Source organism: Notolepis coatsorum (genome assembly GCF_963971535.1).
Source record: "Notolepis coatsorum genome assembly, chromosome: 5".
NCBI lineage: Eukaryota > Metazoa > Chordata > Actinopteri > Aulopiformes > Paralepididae > Notolepis > Notolepis coatsorum.
Window position 1 is genome coordinate 11,466,757 of NC_140169.1, and position 20,956 is coordinate 11,487,712.

The 20,956-nt window shown below is 45.3% G+C and overlaps 1 protein-coding gene across 1 annotated transcript in view; it reads right to left on the reverse strand.

The window, feature by feature from the left end:
- The window catches only part of LOC311228755 (interferon alpha/beta receptor 1b-like), a 32,375-nt gene that overhangs the window by 10,029 nt on the left and 1,390 nt on the right, over positions 1–20,956 (reverse strand). The window contains exons 2-5 of the mRNA XM_084314697.1: positions 9,769–9,898; positions 8,922–9,103; positions 6,663–6,823; positions 4,875–5,028 (exon numbers count right to left, since the gene is read on the reverse strand). Coding sequence (XP_084170823.1) covers positions 4,875–5,028; positions 6,663–6,823; positions 8,922–9,103; positions 9,769–9,898 — 627 coding nt within the window. The remainder of the gene's footprint in view (positions 1–4,874; positions 5,029–6,662; positions 6,824–8,921; positions 9,104–9,768; positions 9,899–20,956) is intronic.

The window sequence follows — 20,956 nt, forward strand, 5'->3', positions numbered from 1 at the left end:
GGTACCGGTTCAAATGTGAAAGGTACCCATCCCTACACAGCGTGGAAAAGAGTTTCTACGTGGACGACTGCCTACAGAGCGTATCTACGCCAGAAGAAGCCGAGAGCATCCTACTGAAGCTACGAGCCTCACTGGCCAAAGGTGGATTCAACCTCAGGCAATGGGCCAGCAGTGACCCTCAAGTCCTCCGCAGCCTCCCCCCAGAGACAAAGGCCGCAAGCAGCGAGACCTGGATGGCGACCACCCCAGGTGAAGCGCAGGAAATGACATTGGGCCTCGTCTGGCGTTTCAAAACAGACTCGCTTCATTACAAACACACACCCCTGACCACGGATCAGGGAAGGTCCAAGACTTTACCGACCACTCGGCGGAGTGTGTACCGAACACTCGCCAGCCAGTACGACCCAATGGGGTGTATCCTACCTTACACCACTCGGGCGAAGATGCTGGTGAGAGAACTGTGGGACAAGGAGCAGGGCTGGGACGACCCCATACCCGAGCACCTGGCTTCCACCTGGAGAGAATGGGAGGGAGAACTCAACTCACTCCGAGAGGTGACAATCCAACGGAGTTACTTCCCCCCTACAGTGCGGCTGGAGACGTGTCAGATAGACCTGCACGTCTTCAGCGACGCCTCTGAAGTGGCGTACGGATCGGTGGCTTACCTGAGAGCCCGAGAAGAGGGATGAGAAGTACAAGTAGCCTTCGTCCTGGCCCGCTCGAGGATAGCTCCCCGCAAGCAGCAGTCGATCCCGCGACTAGAGCTCTGCGCAGCTCTGGTAGGAGCGCAACTCGCAACGATGATACAAAGTGAACTCACCATACCGGTGCGTGAGACCATCCTGTGGTCAGACTCTATGACTGTGCTCACCTGGATCCAGTCCGACTCCTGTCGGTACAAGGTTTTCGTCGGAGTCCGAGTCACCGAGATCCAAGACCTGGTAAGAGCAGCATGTTGGAGATACGTTGACACCAAGCAGAACCCAGCGGATGTCATCACACAGGGGATGTCCTTAGACAACCTCACACGTCCAAACCCTTACAGTGACGGTCCTGAGTTCCTCAAGCTCCCGGAGGAGAAGTGGCCTACCCCCACACCACGGGAGGCGAGTCAAGATGAGTCAGAGATCAAGAAGTCTATGTTCTGCGGGCTGACGCACGCCCCGGCTCCAACGGACCCGAACCTAGACGACTGCTTAACTCTTGAGAGTGCTCAGAAAAGGACATTCTTATGGCACCACCCTGAGACTCCCCCAACCACAGACCTCAACGCATCGAACTACAAAGAAGCCGAACTTCTTCTGCTAAGGAGAGCCCAAAGAGACTCATTCTCAGAAGACCTAGACTGCCTGACAGGGAAAAAGCCAGTCCCCTCAGACAGTCGACTCCTCACCTTGGCCCCAGAGCTCGACGCCCAGCACCTCATCAGGGTGGGTGGTCGATTGAGACGGGCCCCGGACGTGACCGAAGATGCTAAGCATCCCATCGTCCTCAACAGCCGACACAAGATAACGAGCTGATCATCCAGAAGTACGACGAGGTGGTGCACCACACGGGGGCCGAGAGTCTTCGCTGAGATCCGACGACGCTTCTGGATACTCCAAGGGAGAGAAGCTGTACGTCGCTTCCAACGGACTTGCTCAACCTGTCGCAAGTGGAGGGCACAGCCTAGTATCCCGATGATGGCCGACCTGCCTCCCTGCCGCCTCCGACTCGGCGAGCGGGCCTTCCACTCCACGGGCGTGGACTGCTTCGGCCCATTCAACGTCAAGAAAGGAAGAGGGACAGAGAAGAGGTGGGGCATCGTGTACAAGTGCATGACCACCCAAGCTGTTCACATTGAAATCCTTCAGACCATGAGTACGGACTCATTCCTCATGTCCTTCCGGAGATTCCAAGCCCGGAGAGGAACCCCATCAGTGCTGTTGTCCGACCAAGGGACAAACTTCAGAGGAGGAGACACAGAACTGAGAGAGAGCTTCCTGGCTATGGGTGAAGAACTCAAGACCCGCCTCGCTCCTGCTCAGATCACATTCCAGTTCAACCCCCCGAACGCCCCTCATTTCGGGGGAACCTGGGAGAGAGAGGTCCGTTCCATAAAGACTGCTATGTACACCGTACTTGGGGCCCAGACCGTGGTTGAGGAAGCCCTGATGACAGTCCTCACAGAGATCGAGGGCGTCTTGAACTCTAAGCCCCTCGGTTACGTCTCAAGCGACGTAGCAGACATCGACCCCATCACCCCAAACTACCTCTTGATGGCGCGGCTGGACCCTGCCCTTCCTCAGGCGGTGTACAGACAAGACGAGATGAACGGCCGGAGAATGTGGAGACACAGCCAAGTACTGGCCGACCAGTTTTGGACCCGCTTTCTCCTACACTATCTACCATCCCTTCAAGCCCGTCAGAAGTGGGTAAAAGACAGGGACAACCTGAAAGTGGATACTGTCGTAATGATAATCGACCAGTCACTACCCCGAGCTACGTGGCCGGCCGGCGGTGTGAGCAGAGTGATTACTGGTTCCGATGGGAAGGTCAGAGCGGCAGAAGTCATCGTCCAAGGGCGGACTTACACCCGACCTGTAGCTAAGTTGATAGAGCTGCCGGAGATCCCTGACTCCCCTGACGACGACCATGACCCACTGACTTTGTAGATTGTTCCAACTCCTCATAACACAGTATGGAGAAGTTGACTGGACACTAATATTAATCTGTGCCCCTTTATTTACTAATTAGGTGCGGACTAATTAGGAGGCGGCTGTTCTGAAGGGCCAGATTAACACTGAGAATCTACGTTTATTATTTTATATAACTTGTATATTATTTATATAAGCTATATACCTTTAAGCCTCCGTTTGAATCATACCATTATTCGCTTTCCTCATTGGACACCGCCCTTGGCATTGACGGCGCCAACAGTCGCGCCCCCCAGACAAGTTCAAAGACGAGTCCGGACAAGTTGAGACATGCCCTTGGCCAGCGCATTGAAGAGATTCGGTTGCGCTCTAGAAATCACTCTGAGTATATATTGTGAAAGGCGCAAGCAGCAGCAGTGCGAAACCTAAACACGTGAAGTGCGAAGTGAACCCAGTAACTAGTGTGAACCTTAGCAAGTGTGTGTGGACTTAACGTAATTAGTATCAGAACACGAGGTGAACCTAACAGCAGAACGATTGGACATGTGAGCAGTGGAACCTACCCACGGTGTATCGTTACGGATAGCCAGTAGCTCCTTAGATACGACCTTGATATTGTAGAACCATTGTTGGTGTATTATAGTGAATTGTGTAAACGTAGTAACGTGGAGAAGAGCATCGTTAATACCATTGGCGTTTGGATTTAACTACACCTGAAGATCTGCATCGGGCTAGCTTCGAGGACGAAGCTAGCTAGCTATCATCACTGCCGTTGGGCATTGGATTAAGAGCTATTACCCTGCTATCGAGCACTTGGATTACAAGGACTGGATCCGTATGAGACCCCTTTTCTTCAGTGACCAGCAGGAGTATCCGACTATTCTTCAATTCCTCTGGAGCTTACCACTCCGTGGGGGAAATCACCAGTCTCCTGCTATACCCCTCGTTTGCCCTGTATCGCCATCTCACTCCATGCAGCGTTCCGGTCGAGTATTATTAACCTAGGAATTATTCATTCCCACTGACTTTGATACTCTGACATTCTACTATCATTCGCCATAAAAGAGCAACGTACTAATTCTCAGTTGTACATTTGATATTGCTAATAAAATACTGTAAACGTTATCTCTTTGTCCCTGTGCCGTATATTGAGTGTCTGCCATATTTAACTGTACTGTCTGGCAAGTAATAATAATATTTAGTAGTGGTTTAATCTAAACAATCTTTAATACAGTCAGGGTTTTGTAACCCCTCAGTTACACAACTACTGTACAGACTGAGGTGAAATGGTTGACCACCGATGCAGACTACTGAAGTATTGAGTTTTAAAGTGTTGCAAAACATTCCACGTGTCGGGGGGGCACAGAAGCCGAGAGCAGATTTTCCTAATTCAGCGCAAACTCTGGGGACCATTAACACTTTCACTGCCGCACTACCAAACGGTTAACCCTTTCACTGCGACAATACACAGCAGGTTAACCCTTTCACTGCCACACTACAGAAGGTTAACCCTTTACTATCATAGTGTGATAGTAAAGGGTTAACCTTCTGTAGTGTGGCAGTGAAAGGGTTAAGCCAGTCACCAGAGCGAGTGTGAGTTCCAATACAGCAATGAAGTGATATGTGAATAATGGCTTTATACAGAAACACATGCCAATGCAAGTCACGTCTCTCTGCCAGAGAAGACCACCCAACCTTATCATACAGGATACAATGATGGAACCATAACCGGTGATACAGCTGTGTGCCTGTCTTACAAGGAACGTGTAAAGGTTTCCTACTCCTTGCTGTTTTACAGGAGGCCGTCAGTGGACCGCGTCAGTAGCACTGATGATGGAGCTAACGTTATGCTAGTGCCCCTAATGTAAGCTAGTTAGCTATTTTTAACAAACATTCTGTCAAATTATTATTCACCGGTTTCCAACCGTAAAAGACTATGGACAATAATGCTGCCTAGCCCTAGCATAGCGTTAGCTTCTAGCTAACAGCTCGATGCTGGCGAACTGTAGAGAAACAGCCAATCGCAGCAGGATATCGGAGGCCACGGCAGTTCGTCACGCTATATGGAGCGGGGGTTTGCAGCTAAACTTGTGTGGGAATAGTTATGGCGCGTTCACATTAGGGAAACGACAATGCTACTGAAGGGAAGTATCTCGTCTGTACTGTGAGTTTGCCTAGCGGCGGCTGCATCACTGATGGTCTCCACCACCGCGCCTCAGAGTCACGCCGGTCACCTGCCTTCGGTCTGCATGCAGTGCGGTGCGGTGAAGCTGCTGCTCTTGTTGTAGTAGTTGAAGCGAGACTGGACGCTCACGCAGTACCAGGTCCAGGCCTGCAGGTCAGGCAGGGTCACCAGGTTGGCGCTGCTGATGACCTCCATGGGCGTCAGACCCTGGTGAACACACATGGGACATCATTTATTAACTGTGCTGTCAGACCCTGGTGAACACACATGGGACATAATTTATTAACTGTGCTGTCAGCCCTGGTGAACACACATGTGACATCATTTATTAACTGTGCTGTCAGCCCTGGTGAACACACATGGGACATCATTTATTAACTGTGCTGTCAGCCCTGGTGAACACACATGTGACATCATTTATTAACTGTGCTGTCAGCCCTGGTGAACACACATGGGACATCATTTATTAGCTGTGCTGTCAGGCCTGGTGAACACACATGGGACCAGCCAGGCTTATTCAGGTTAGTCACATACAAATTTAGGCCCAAAGCAGTCAGGTTTGCATGCAGTACTTTAGCCTTTCTTACAAGTAATATACACATACATAAACTGTACATACACACACACATATTCACAGTGAATCTTGTTAAACTAAAATATCCCACCTCCAGTTACATATCTTTGTCACAGCTCTTTGATAACTAAGTTTGAGGGATCCTTGCTATAAATGTGTGTGACTATTGGTCAACATCGGAATTTCTTTACTCCCAAATATCGGTATCAGCGTAAAATAAATCCAGTATCAGTATGGCTCTAGTTAGTTTACAAAACTTTTACTATACTATACTATAATCCCGAATCAAAACAAAATAAAAAAACTAAATTGTGAGGCACTGTGAACCAAACGTAAAGCCTGAAATGTGTTTGTAAAACAAAACTGTGGGGCTCTGTCTTTATAAACAACAGCAGTGACACAGTAACTAAAGTATCTTCAAACAGCTGTTCCAGGAACAGTTTCCCCATCAGGGACCCATGTTTCCTCTGAGGAAAGGCTGTTTCAAAGCAGTGCATCAGAAGCTACTAGGGTATGAGGGCTGACGTTGAAACACAAAGCAGTGAGAAGCTACTAGGGGTTGAAACACAAAGCAGTGTATGAGAAGCTACTAGGGGTGGGGGGGGAGTCTGTTTCAAAACAGTGTACCAGAAGCTACTGGGGGAAAAGTCAGTTTAATTTTTTTCGTCTGCATCATTTCATGGAGCTGTTAATGAACACCACAAAAGGAGTGTTCCCAGGGGAAATAAAAGGGTGACTGTGGGGGAGAGAGACACTTATCTCATCGATTGACTTCATTCACTTCGCCTCCATGTTGGTCGAGTCTGATGTAATGTCCCGTTCACTTCAACGTTAAAATTCCAATCACCGAAATAGTCAAAACGACAGGCAGAATCCACTATCGGAATTACGAGCTCATGATCACCCGACTCGATACGTGGAAGTTAATTGGTTATCAGCTCATTGAAGTGCGCTCACAGCGATCTACGACTACAAAGACGGCAGCAAAGTGAATAAGGCGAATTGGCAGTCAGCAAGTTGGTGAGGCAAGTGGGCTGGCATTGTCCACACCTCATCAGAGAGGTGTGCAGGTTGTGTCGCTCAACCTGAAAAGGGGTTGTTTCTGTGTCTTTGGTGTACACAGACTGATGGACAAGAGCTACCCTGTGAGTTTGTGTTCCGTACGGTTTTGTTATTGTGAGTGTTTTCTGTTAATGAAGCCTGTTTGCAGCCAGTAACTGTCCCCCTGCTACAGTGACCAAATCAAGAGGTTATTTTGTCTGGCTACCTTGGGGTCTGGGGAGCGTTCCCAGTAGATGATGCGGTAGTACATCAAGGGCACCTTTTCCCTCATGGAGGTGTTGGTGTTGGTCAGAGGATCAGAGATGGCCACATCCAGGAGGTTGCTAGCAGGAGCCAGGTCTATTCTGGAAGGAGGTCCCAGCAGAGCTGAGAGAACAGAGGAGATACACAGTACAATCTTATTAACCCTTTCACTGCCACATGACAGCAGGTTAACCCTTTCACTGCCACACGGCAGCAGGTTAACCCTTTCACTTTCACACTACAGAAGGTTAACCCTTTACTATCACACTATCGACGGTTGGTTAAAGGTCCCCTCCACTCAAAGATGTGACACGGTATGGTCTAGGACGGCACATCTCGGCGGAAACGATTCTTCAGAAAACCACAAAATGTTGCGCAATTCAGAAATAGGTTGAAATGGAGCACTTTTTTGTGCTTTGAAATGTTCTCTATATACGTCTCCTTATTTGCAAAACTTAATACGACTTATAAATGTGTTAATTATTGTTAGATTGTGCAGCTGTATAATTTTCATCGCTGTTTAAAGAACTACAGTTGTGTCGTGTAGGGGAGTGGTTTAGTACTTTCAGTCTCGGATGTCGAAGACGCGCAGAAATGACAGCTACCAAATCCATTCAGAGACAACAAACCCAGTAGGCTACTTTGTTGGCGGTGTGAAAATATGCAGAGAAACATTAATGTCTTTGGAACCGTTTGTGTTAAATTGTATATCTCCGTAGCATAAAGACTGGCAGTGCGCATAAGGCATATATATAATATAATATAAGACTTTGCTCCCCTTCGCGTAATTCACTCACAGCTCGGGCTGTCGTTGTGGTAGAGACGTGATCATAATCAGGTTTTTGTGCACCCGAGTCTCCCGAACACGTAGAGACAAACCCAGAGTCGATCAGAGCTTCCTACGCTGAGATATGGTCACTTTTCCACACCTACCCCTACCGGTGAATGCCTTATGCCTCCGCGGATTCCGCGGAGGCATAAGGCATTCACCGGTAGGGGTAGGTGTGGAAAAGTGACCATATCTCAGCGTAGGAAGCTCTGATCGACTCAGGGTGTAGATGGACGTGTTCGGGACTCAGGTGCATACAATGATGATTTATATTTACATTTTGTCATTTAGCGGACGCTTTTATCCAAAGCAACTTGGTATGATTAATCTGAGCTATTGTTAATACAGGTCAGATTTGTTTTATGTCATTATATATGTTATTTTGTCCTTTATTTTAAATAATAAAATCTTGAATCTTGACTACTTTTGTATTTTCCTTTATCCTGTAGTTAGAGTAATCTCTCACAATTCTCGAGTCAACTTCCTGTCTGTTGTTGCTAGGCAACTGCGGCGTGGGGGAAACATGCACCCCGGGTACATTGTGTACGGTTCATTTAGTGCAGAAACGGATCGGAAAAGCGGCAAATTAAACACAATCAAGGGTAATTTTCTTCAGTGAATCACAATGCCAAAGAGCTGCTGTGTTACGCTTTGTACTAGTAAACTAATAACATAATCAAAAATCCAAATCGAAAGTTTTATATAATACCAGTTGAGGCATCACGGATAGCTGGCGGCTATCAAGAGGGCACATGTAGACTCAGACGGGAGAGTCGATCAAAGCAGACCCTGGCCCCCAAGTCAAATCATACGTATGTCTGCTCTACCCATTTCATAACAGGTGAGAATAAGGAACAAATATGTATATCGTAAATTAAGTTTTATTGGCTGTGAGGCTGTAAACAGCAGAGAAATGTTAGCTGCTAGCTACTTCACCATATAACGTTAGTCCATTCTCTTCAAGTAGCCTACATGCCTTTTTTTCCCGCCTTAGAATCACCAGAAAGGCTTTCGAAATAGTGAAATGCCATGTTGGCCTCAATATTTTCAAAACAAATTATATGAAAAGGTTATGAAATGAACAAGAATGTGATAAAATATGTAATAAAAACGGAGCTCAACGCATACATTTGATAGTAGAAATACATTTGTTTTCCACCATACCAAGATGGCGGCGGTCTCGTGACATCAGAGTGTCTTCGAGAATACAAGAGATCTCTCTCTCATTACATCCGAATAACAAATGCACAATGGCTGCCCAGACTGGTAGGGGTTATGTGTGTGGGGGGGTTACAGTATAATAGCAATGCTTTATGGGTAAAGTATCCCTTCCTTCCCTTTTCCTAGCCTACCTTCCTGCCCTCTTTCTATCTAGCTCCATCTCTTCCTCACCGTGTTTATCGGGGCAGAAGTCTGTGAGGACCCAGCTGGAGTGCAGAGCGCCCGTGTTGGCTTGTACGCGCAGCACGAAGATGCCCATGTAGTGGAGGTTCAGGGGGGTCAGGTCACAGTGAGTGTGGGGCGTCTGGCACACCTTGGTCCACTCCTTCCTCTCCATCCTCAGCTTGTACTTCCTGGTGGTGCGAAGAGATGCGGATGGCAGATGTTTTTAAAGAGATCTAGTCGCAATACCATTGAAATGTGATTTAAAAATAACCTGATGTAGTCACATGTGCTCCTGGGACCCCAACCTGATGTAGTCACATGTGCTCCTGGGACCCCAACCTGATGTATTAATATGTGCTCCTGGGATCCCAACCTGATGTATTAATATGTGCTCCTGGGATCCCAACCTGATGTATTAATATGTGCTCCTGGGATCCCAACCTGATGTATTAATATGTGCTCCTGGGATCCCAACCTGATGTATTAATATGTGCTCCTGGGCCCCCAACCTGATGTATTCATATGTGCTCCTGGGATCCCAACCTGATGTATTAATATGTGCTCCTGGGATCCCAACCTGATGTATTAATATGTGCTCCTGGGACCCCAACCTGATGTATTAATATGTGCTCCTGGCTGGGACCCCAACCTGATGTATTAATATGTGCTCCTGGGATCCCAACCTGATGTATTAATATGTGCTCCTGGGATCCCAACCTGATGTATTAATATGTGCTCCTGGGATCCCAACCTGATGTATTAATATGTGCTCCTGGGATCCCAACCTGATGTATTCACATGTGTGCTCCTGGGATCCCAACCTGATGTATTCACATGTGCTCCTGGGACTTACGGGATATACTCCGTGGTGAAAGTGACAGCCTGGTTCCCTGCAGAGCTCCGATGCCAGTCCCAGCTCAGTCCATATTGGGTGTTGAGAGAGAACACGGTCACATTCTCCGGTTTGGCCAGCTCTGCTCGCCCTGTAACACATAGAGATGCACTGCATCAAACATCATTATCCATCTACACACTGCTTTTACACCCGCCTAGTTTAGTGCGGCTCAATTAAGCATTTACCCCCCTATATATTCAACTAAAGTGGTCTGCACACGGCGGGCGACCAACGTCGCCTGGCGATGCGATTGTCTGTCGCTCAATGACAATCGCCTGGCCCCCCACACCAGACCTGACCGTTCACAGGTATAAGAATGTGTCTCTCTGTCTAGCTGGGGGTGTGGTTACTTGTTTCCCCCCGGAGGGAGATATAGGAGGACGGACCAGATGTTAGTTTGTTGTGAAGCGAGCGTAGCTGTGTTGTGCTTTACGAGGGAATATTAACCTGTAAAACCCATATTGAGCTGGAATTAAACCACCATATATATACAAATACAACCTCTCCTCATTCTTCCTGACATTACTGCATGACTGATCGCTACAATACGTTCATTACCACCGATTGGACAAGTAATGTTATGCACCTGCTGAGAGGATGTTTTTTCACGGGAGACGCTGTTCTGTTCTCAACCATCATTTCTTTGGACAATAAACCTTACAAACTAACGGAACGTAGACCAAATGCGTCCACATTTTTATAGGATTCTAGCACATTTTCATAATAGCGAATATTACAGTTTTCATTGAGGTTTCTTACAAATTAACGAAGCTTTATGTTGTCCTTTATATGCCGATTATCATTAAAATCTTAAATTGTACCATATGTCCCCCTTTAGACAACATATGTAACGCTACCAGCTAGGGCTGCACGATTTTGGGAAATAAAAGGGCTGACCTTCGAAGCTTTTTTTGGCAATCGAAGCTTCGGGGCCGAGCTTCGATTTTAATTCGAATCTTCAACAAAAAAAATTTAAAAAAAAAAAAAAAAAAAAATTTAATTTTAATTTTTTTTTAATTTTTTTTTTATCTTATGTTGTGGGACTTCTACAGCACTTTCGTAAACGTTGTTGTTTTTAAATGTGCTCTATAAATAAAGTGGGTTGGATTAATTAATTAAGTAGCCCCTTTCGTGACTGACGCATCCAACAAGGTTTCACTCGGCTGTGTGATTTAATTCAAGGTGGATCGCTGTTGTCGTTTGAACAACTTCAGATTTCATGGGAACTACCAATCCCCCAAATCAAGAATGTTTAAGTTGAATGAAGTAAGATTTTGATTATTTGAAATATGGCCTGTGTAGACTAAACTATGCACAGAATTATGTCAGTCTACAAGGTCCGGATTCTACATGGTCCGGCAATGTAGACCTTGTAGACTCCACTACAGACCAATTATCAGTGAATGTTCATGCATTTTTAAGAAGGGCAACTTCCACAAAAAAACAAAGAACTCACCAAAACATCTCAGTAGCACCTTATCTAAATGTTATATTTCATATATGGAGATTCATATTTATTTCTGTATTGCATGCATTTCTACATTTTATTTCCTATTTTGTTTATTCATCCCAGTATCTTTCTTTCTTATGTGTGGAATTCTACAAGGTGCGCGCACACACACACACACACACACACACACCTACACACACACCTACACACACACACACACACACACACACACACACACACTTACATTTAGTCATTTAGCAAGTTCTGTACGACAAGACAGCAAGAAGGGTACAACTCTATCAGCTGAGTAACAATGTTCATCAAAGTGTTGCGTGTTACAGTGTAGGTTAGTTTATTAGGACAAGTCCATGACAGTAAGGTTAGTCACGGTTAGATTTTTTTTTTTTTTTTTTATCATTTCAGATAATGGTTGAAGAAGTGAGTCTTTAGTCGACGGCGAAAGATTGGACGGGATTCGGCTGTCCTAACTGGGATGGGTAGTTCACACACACACACACACACACACACACACACCTACACACACACACAAATCGAAGTAAAAAAAAAAATATTGAAAAAAAAAAAAATTGATTTTTTTTTTTTTACTTCCGATTTTTTTTTTAATGTTCGAAGCTTGTGCCATCGAATCGAACGTTCGAAGCTTCGAAGCATTTAAGACAGCCCTAGAAATAAACTAATTGCGATTATTCTGACAGATATTGCGATTGCGATTTGCGATGCGATTATAACATATTTTAGATTTTTTTTTACAAGAAGAATGTTGCTGCTTTCTGTAGTCGGGTCCGAACTGCAAAATTACTGTATTACCCTGTATTATACACTTTTACTATCATGTAGACTATTCTGCTTTGTGTTTACATGTGATGTAATGTATACATGCACATTTATTATGTTCTTGTGTGATGTATCGCACATTTTATTTCTGTGTGATGTATTGCAAATGTTATTGCTGTCATCTTGGCCAGGTCTACCTTGCAAAGGAGATCTTGTATCTCAATGGGACTTCCTGGTTAAAAAAAATTAAAAATTTAATTGCAGGCTTGGCGATTTGATAATTGCATCATTCCAAATCGCGATTTCGATTAAAAAACGATTAATCGTGCAGCCCTACTACCAGCGCACTTTTGTTAAGATAATTAGTTTACCATTCGCGGTCGCTATACCGAGGCCGCAGTAATAGTTTACCGCTGTTCAGATCACTGCGAAGAATAGACACATCCCAGTGACCTGTGACCTGTGCTAAGGATCTTGGGAAATGTATTCATGTAGTTTTCAACATTTTCACCTTTTAATTTTAAACCAATGCTGCCATCTACTGACAACAGAAAGTGTTGTCTATCGTCACTTCCATATACAGATTCCCACTTTTTACTGGGAATGGGGCGTGGCCATATTTGGTCCCAGACAATAAGAGTGGCTGCGATTGGTCACCGTGACGTTACATCAGCTGCAGCCTGGACATTAAACTCTGTCAACACCCACAACTTATTTTGTTACCCGAGTATAAAAACATCTAGTAGGTTTGTTCATTTATTAGTTAATAACAAGCGGCCAGTATAGCTTCTCAAACTAACATTATTTATTTAAATTGTTCCTGTTAATAATAATGAACATAAGTAGCATGGTAATAATATGTAGATTATTGATCAATGAATGTATTGATACATTAATTGTACAAATGATACACCAGTAGAAGTCATGTTATTTCCTCATTGTCCTTTCTGTGTCGCCTCAAAAAATAGGATCGAAGCGATATTTAGCCAGACGACAGAAATAGCTGCGCGACCGTCGCTTCAAAATCTCCTGCCGTGTGGGCTGTCTCATTCATAACAATGGAGGCGATACAATTCTGGCGGTCGGCTCGCAAAAAAAGTCGGTCGCTTGGCTAAAATCGCCCGCCGTGTGCGGAGCCCTTAAGAGGTTGGCCAGTCGACTACGGCTCCTTTCGACCGATTAGTCGACTAATAGGGGTCAGCCCTAGTGTGTGTGTATGCAGGGGTGTACAGTGCGACATATATATCGCACGTGCTACAGCAACAGCTGTCTGTGCGATGGATGGATTTACTTCAGTAGCACTGGTGCGATAGGGATTCGGTTCATATAGATACTCTTATTTTGAAAATCCTGTAGCGGGTCTCATTTCTGCCCACGCGCAGCTCCAGCTAGGCTCCGAAAGCTAGCAACGTTCAGGTGCATATGATACTCTTATTTTGAAAAAACTCTTGTGACAACTCGACAAGTCGTATCCGCCCTATCTGTGCTTCTGCAAGGAGCAGCGCGTTGGTCGGTTGGTGGTGCGCACTGCTGTGTTAGCGCCTATACGTCCCGAAATAAGTCCGTGGTGTTTTTTCTTTCTCGCAACGGGTCAAATGCATCTACATGCTTTGCACCGTCGCCATTCCTTTATGCGCACATCGCCCGAAATTAACGTTTATGTACCATTACAATCACTACAAGGTTAGCAAGCTAACAAGCTAATCCTGATCAGAGGCGCAGAGCCAGCAGACACAGTGTGGAAAGGGAAATGGGGGGGCACTCTCTCCCCTTCCCTGTGTGTGTGTGTGTGCGTGCGTGCGTTTGGAAAGACGATGAAGTCACTAGTCAGGACTCAGGACAGGAGTATATTATAGTAAACTGAGGATGGACAGATAATGATGATATTCAAATATAAACAAGTTTCGAGAGGAGTGGAAGTTTGAAGACAGACTAGACTACAATATGATGCGGGGGTGGTGAGTTGAAACAGTGTGTGTGAATGAATGAATGAAAACTTTATTTAACAGATTGCAGAATGGGTACAGTACGGCTCAATACACACAATTGTTAAGGGGATGCAGACCAGAGAAAGACGTTTGTCTTGTTTACATCAGGGTCCCCCATTGTGTGTGTGTGTGTGTGTGTGTGTCCCAACCGACCCCACTTCTATGTTTCAATAAATTATTTGCATTTAAAACTATTAACGCTGACTCATTCCTTCAGTCCACTCAAAATTATGCTAATATTCCTTATGTTGTTTATGATATTAATTGAAAATAGCATATGAGAGTATCATAGTAATAATAACACATGGCGATATACTAAATGACAGCCAAACATGGCACTGCAACTAAATAACACAAATACAATAGGCACATTTGTGACTGTTACAAATATAACACGTTTTATACTTGTGCTACAAGATTTTGGCCTGTGCTACAAAACTATCAACCTCTGTAGCACCAGTGCTATGTGCAAAAAAAGTTAACGTACAGCCCTGGTATGCATCTTTCAGTTTAACTTTCAAGTGTAATTGTCACATACATTAAAAAGTACAGTGTGTACACTCAATGCAATGAGATGCACTTTGCCCTGGCACTCTCTCAGCCCTTAAAAACCTATAAATAATAACATAAGCTGATCTGAGAATAACAACATACAATAAAAACAAAAGCAGCATCTAATAAAATAAAAAATGTAAAAACAATTAATAGAACAATAAGAACATACAATAAAAGCACCAAAGCACCAATGAATAAATAAAAAAATCCACAGCTTCTACAATCATTTAAGCACTACTGTTCAGTAGTCCGTGTGTATGTGTATATGTGTGTGTGTGTGTGTGTGTGTGTGTGTGTGTGTGTGTGTGTGTGTGTGTGTGTGTGTGTGTGTGTGTGTGTGTGTGTGTGTGTGTGTGTGTGTGTGTGTGTGTGTGTGTGTGTGTGTGTGTGTGTGTGTGTGTGTGTGTGTGTGTGTACTAAATCTCAGCAGGCTTCCTGGGGGCATGGTTGACAAGCTTACACAATATTTCCCTCTCTCGACTCTGTTCTCACGCCAGAAAGTGATCCAGTTCCCCACTAGGCTCGTCTCCAGCGTTCCTATTTGTACAACCTAACAGTAGGATATGGCCTGGAATCTGACTCACGCTGAACCTTTGACTCTCAGCTTGGAATGTATGAGTGGGTGAAACCGCGTGATTACGAAACCTAGCCGCATTTCTCGGAGACGCTCTCTGATTGGCACTGACTGACGCTCTCCGATTGGCCACTGACGCGTTTGCCCAATCCGTGACAAGCTGCGTCTTTGCCCATTTCCACGTCAAACAGCCTGCAGTGCAAACTACCTGCCGTTCTATCGCCATGCTCTAAGACAAACTCTAACCTTAACCAACTTCGCAGAGTGCCTAAGCTTAACCAGTGTAGAAACAGGCGTCGGCCAATCAGAGAGCGTCTACGAGAAATGCGGCTAGGTTTCGTAATCACGCGGTGAAACCATGTGTGATAAATCTCTGTATCGGCAACAAGTACCCACATGTAAGTACTTGTACCTGGTCTGAAAAAATGTTGTATTAGGACATCCCTATTTATTATAACAGTAGGATATTCAATTAGTACTTTATCTGTGAATACCAATGAGCCCAAACTTCATAAGCAAATCAATCAATCTGGCCTGTCGAGTAGCCTCATTATAGCTTTGTTATATTGTTGTTATATAGCCTCGTTGTAACCTCATTATAGCCACAAGTGGACACTTTCAGGGGTTAAGATTGTACAGGCCTTTGAGCTCATTAATCCTCATCTGTTTGTAGGCTACTAACCTAGCCTACCTTTTATTTCATGGATTTAGCAAGATGTCAAAAATGGCATCATCATAGACGTGTTTCTCATCGATGTCAGACTCAGTGTGCGCAGTGCGCACGCATCAAGGGGGCAAAAAGGAACGTAATCATGATCAGAACAACGGGGCAGACTACAATATATTTGCATTTGTTAGCCATGCCAGCGAATCTAAACAATCAATCCATGCCAAAGCTAGATTATGTAAAAGGTGAAAGACTCACACTCACAGCGAGCCATGCTGACTTGGCAAAATGACATCAAACGTAGATGACATCTCCATAGAGCTTCATTGTACTTTTAGTCAGAGGAGTGCCATGGTTTTCTCCATAGAGCTTCAAAAATACCTTTAGTCAGGGGAGTGCCATGGTTTCTCCACAGAGCTCCATTATACCTTTAGTCAGGGGAGTGTCATGGTTTATCCATAGAGCTCCATTATACCTTTAGTCAGGGGAGTGTCATGGTTTCTCCACAGAGCTCCATTATACTTTTAGTCAGGGCAGTGTCATGGTTTCTCCATGGAGCTCCATTATACTTTTAGTCAAGGGAGTGCCATGGTTTCTCCATAGAGCCCCCTTGTACTTTTTCAGCACAGCAGCTCTGTTATGATCCTATAGGTCAGTCAGTGGTTATGATAGTGACAGTTATGATAACAATTAGCCTTCTTTGTGTGAAGCGACGAGTAGAGTCTGAAGAAGTCCACCATTATCCCTGTACCCAAAAAACCCAAGCCTGTAGCTCTCACCTCCATAGCCATGAAGTGCTTTGAGAAGCTAGTAAAGGGCTACATCTGTTCCTCCCTCCCCATCAACCTGAACCCCCTGCAATTTGCATATCGCCCCAACAGGTCCACGGAGGACACCATAGCCCATGTGCTGCACACAGCAGCATCACACCTGGACGCCTGTACGTTAATGCCAAGCAAGCAGTGCAAAAATGCTTCCGCATTCGTCACCGCACGCTAGTGCGGTAAAGCGCCCTTCTTTTCAGACAAATGCTACCGTGCGTGCACCGGCGGCGGCGTGCTCGCTCAGGTGCGTGCGTGCGCCGGCGTGCTCGCGCGAGGTGCCCGCGCATGCGACACGAGCGGAGCTCAATATATATAAGTCACCGCCCCTTATTCAGTATCCAACAAATAGCTCAATTGGCTAGGACACATGGCTGTGGATCCTATGGCTTGTTTGCTGGCGAGTTCGAATCCCATCGAAAATATTTTTTAACGTGATTTTTTTTTAACGTGTATTCTTTCGCCGATTAAGGTTAGGCATTGTTTCGGAGTTGGTTAAGGTTAGAACGGTTAAGTTTAGGCGCTGTTAAGGAGCTGGTTAAGGTTAGAGTTTGTCAAAGAGAATGGCAATATAATTTCTATGGTTAAGGTTAAGGTTAGGCATTGTTTCGGAGTTGGTTAAGGTTAGAACGGTTAAGTTTAGGCGCTGTTAAGGAGCTGGTTAAGGTTAGAGTTTGTCAAAGAGAATGGCAATAGACAGCCTATTTCCGCGAAAATGAAAGGCGCATTACTGCATGCCACTACGGTAAATTTTTGCACTGCTTGCTTGGCATAAAGCTACACGCCACCTGGACAAGAGGCAGGGGAACTATGTGAGAATGCTATTCATAGACTACAGCTCAGCATTCAATACCATAGTCCCCTCCAAACTCGTAGCCAAGCTCAGGGACCTGGGCTTGAACTATGACCTCTGCCAGTGGGTCTTGGACGCGTTATTGACAGCGGAAGAGTGCAAGAATGTGACAATGTGACCATGTGACCGCGGCAGCGCGAGCGAGCGGCAGTGCGGAAATAGGCTGTCTATTGCCATTCTCTAAGACAAACTCTAACCTTAACCAGCTCCTTAACAGCGCCTAAACTTAACCCTTCTAACCTTAACCAACTCCGAAACAATGCCTAACCTTAACCTTAACCATGCCTAACCTTAACCTTAGAAAGAATATTGCCATTCTCTAAGACAAACTCTAACCTTAACCAGCTCCTTAACGGCGCCTAAACTTAACCCTTCTAACCTTAACCAACTCCGAAACAATGCCTAACCTTAACCTTAACCTTAACCATGCCTAACCTTAACCTTAACCATAGAAAGAATATTGCCATTCTCTAAGACAAACTCTAACCTTAACCAGCTCCTTAACAGCGCAATGCCTAACCTTAACCTTAACCATGCCTAACCTTAACCGGCGAAAGAATACACGTTAAAAAAAAGAAAAAAAAATTGAAGGGATTCGAACTTGTAACCAACGGACCGCAGCGCTGCCAGGTGAGCTAAGCTTCGAATGAAAATCATCTGCGATTACGGCTACATAATGCCGCAAGCTCTGCCGCTCCGCTCTGCGGCTGCCGCGCCTGCCGCGGGGCGTGTCGCAGCCAATCAGGGAAAACGCGGAAGCACTCGTGCGCACTCTTCCGCTGTCAATAAGCAATAAGCGTCTTGGACTTCCTGACGGGAAGACCCCAGGTGGTGAGAGCAGGCAACTGCACCTCCTCATCCATCACCCTCAACATAGGGGACCCCCGGGCTGTGTTCTGAGTCCCCTCCTCTACTCGCTGTACACACATGACTGTGTGGCACAGCGGAACAACAACACAATCATCAAATTTGCTGACGACACAGTAGTGGTGGGCCTGATCTCTGCAAAGGATGAGAGGGCCTACCTGGAAGAGGTAGAGGATCTGGCGCGGTGGTGTCAGGAGAACTGCCTCTCCCTGAACGTCAGCAAAACAAAAGAGATGATTGTGGACTTTAGGAGGTCGGGGGTCAGGGACTACAGCCCCCTCAGCATCGACGGGGCACCGGTCAAGAGTGTGAACAGTTTTAAGTACCTCGGAGTCCACATATCCGAGGACTTGACATGGACCACACACATTGACACTACAGTGTAGTCAAGAAGGCACGGAAACTCCTCTACTTCCTTAGGCGCCTAAGGAAGTTCAAAGTGAGTCAGAAGATCCTTAACACTTGAGTGCCAAGGACGAGAAATCTCGTTATTAATCGTTATTTTTTTTATTCGCGATTTCCATTCATTTTTCATCAATCTAGCCTCACGTTACCACTGGCACTCTCTCTGAGCTCGAACAGGGAAAATACCGCCCCCTATCATCTCCCGGATGGTAATGCACCATTTGGATTGGACTGAATGAAAATGCATGGGGAAAAGAAAATCCGGAATCCACATTTTACTTCAGGCATGTAATCCGAGCCAATTGCAGTCTTTGTGGTCCCTCAGAACAGCGTGGAATATGTGGGCTTCCCACTCTCCAAGACATTTACAACAAGCGTTGCAGGGGTACGGCTAAGAGAATAATCAAAGACTATAGTCACCCAAACAACTGCCTCTTTGAACTGCTGCGGTCAGGCAAACGATACCGGAGTCTCATGGCCAATACAGAGAGACTCAGAAGGAGCTTATATCCTTAGGCCATCAGGATGCTCAATAGGCTTGGGCGGTATCCTTTTTTTCACACCGTCAAACCTTTATGATATAATACCCCGGTGCACGGTATGACTTTCATTTTCATTAGGGATGCACGATAATTATCGGGCCGATAATTATCGGGCCGATATCAGCAATTATGACGTCATCCCGATAAACTCGATAACGTTATTGATAGCTCCGATAACATATAATAAATTTTTTGGTTAAAAGAAATCCGGTGTGGGTGGATTTGGATGAAGGGCGCTTGTTTTTATTATAGCCTCCTCCCGTTTTGCCAGTACTGTGGTAAAACTGATAGCGTGTGGTTTAGGAACAGGGAGTTTTTCACAAATCCAGCGCTCCCTTTCTTGGCTGTGACGTAGTCACGTTACATTTGGAGACAGACAGTCGATCTGCCAATTACGTCCCACGGCTTGCACCCACCTCTTCTTCTTACCACCAATCAGAAGCTCTCGTTCGTTTATTTACCTCCGGATTGTCAGCCATTACTCTACTCGGAGCTAACGTTACCTCCTCGCCAGCCACATTGACAAGTACCAGCGCTTATACATTACTGGCAAATGTCTTGTTGCACTTGTGGCAACGAGCGTTGTCAGCATCGACTTTAGTAAAATAGACCCAGACTTTTGAACATTTCGTTCTGTCCGCCATTATGAGAGCAGAGCTGTCTGTACTCCAGCGCAGCACCTGTGTGAGTGAGTGAGTGTGTGTGTGTTAGTGTGTGTGTGTGTGTTAGGGCTGACCTTCGAAGCTTTTTTTGGCAATCGAAGCTTCGGGGCCGAGCTTCGATTTTAATTCGAAGCTTCGAAAAAATAATTTTTTTTTTTTTTTTTTTTTTTATCTTATGTTGTGGGACTTGTACAGCACTTTCGTAAACGTTGTTGTTTTTAAATGTGCTCTATAAATAAAGTGGGTTGGATTAATTAATTAAGTAGCCCCTTTCGTGACTGACGCATCCAACAAGGTTTCACTCGGCTGTGTGATTTAATTCAAGGTGGATCGCTGTTGTCGTTTGAACAACTTCAGATTTCATGGGAACTACCAATCCCCCAAATCAAGAATGTTTAAGATGAATGAAGTAAGATTTTGATTATTTGAAATATAGTCTGTGTAGACTAAACTATGCACAGAATTATGTCAGTCTACAAGGTCCGGATTCTACATGGTCCGGCAATGTAGACCTTGTAGACTCCACTACAGACCAATTATCAGTGAATGTTCATGCATTTTTAAGAAGGTAGTCCCGCACCGGTAGAAGCCTGCACCGTTTTAGCGTTAGCATCTAGCCATTTGATTCCTTAAGGGCTAGAAATTGCCTGGGTATTGGTCATATGCTCCCGAAATGCTCCCGTTGTTTGGCTACTTCTATGTGCAGTGAAAACTACTCGAATGCTTTATAACCTAGTCATTGATTTAGTTCAGGGTAATCTAAGATTAGCCGCAGAGCTAACGCTAGTTAACGTGAGCTAACGCTAGTTATTCAAGCTCAGTAGCTCACAGAGAGAGATAAACAGCTGACAGCGGATAGTACAGGACGGTACAAATACAATAAAAAGGCGGGTGGGGGCTGTTGTGTAAACCTTGTACTCTTTAGTTCACATATAATAAGAGACGGATTATTTGCTTGCTCCACCAG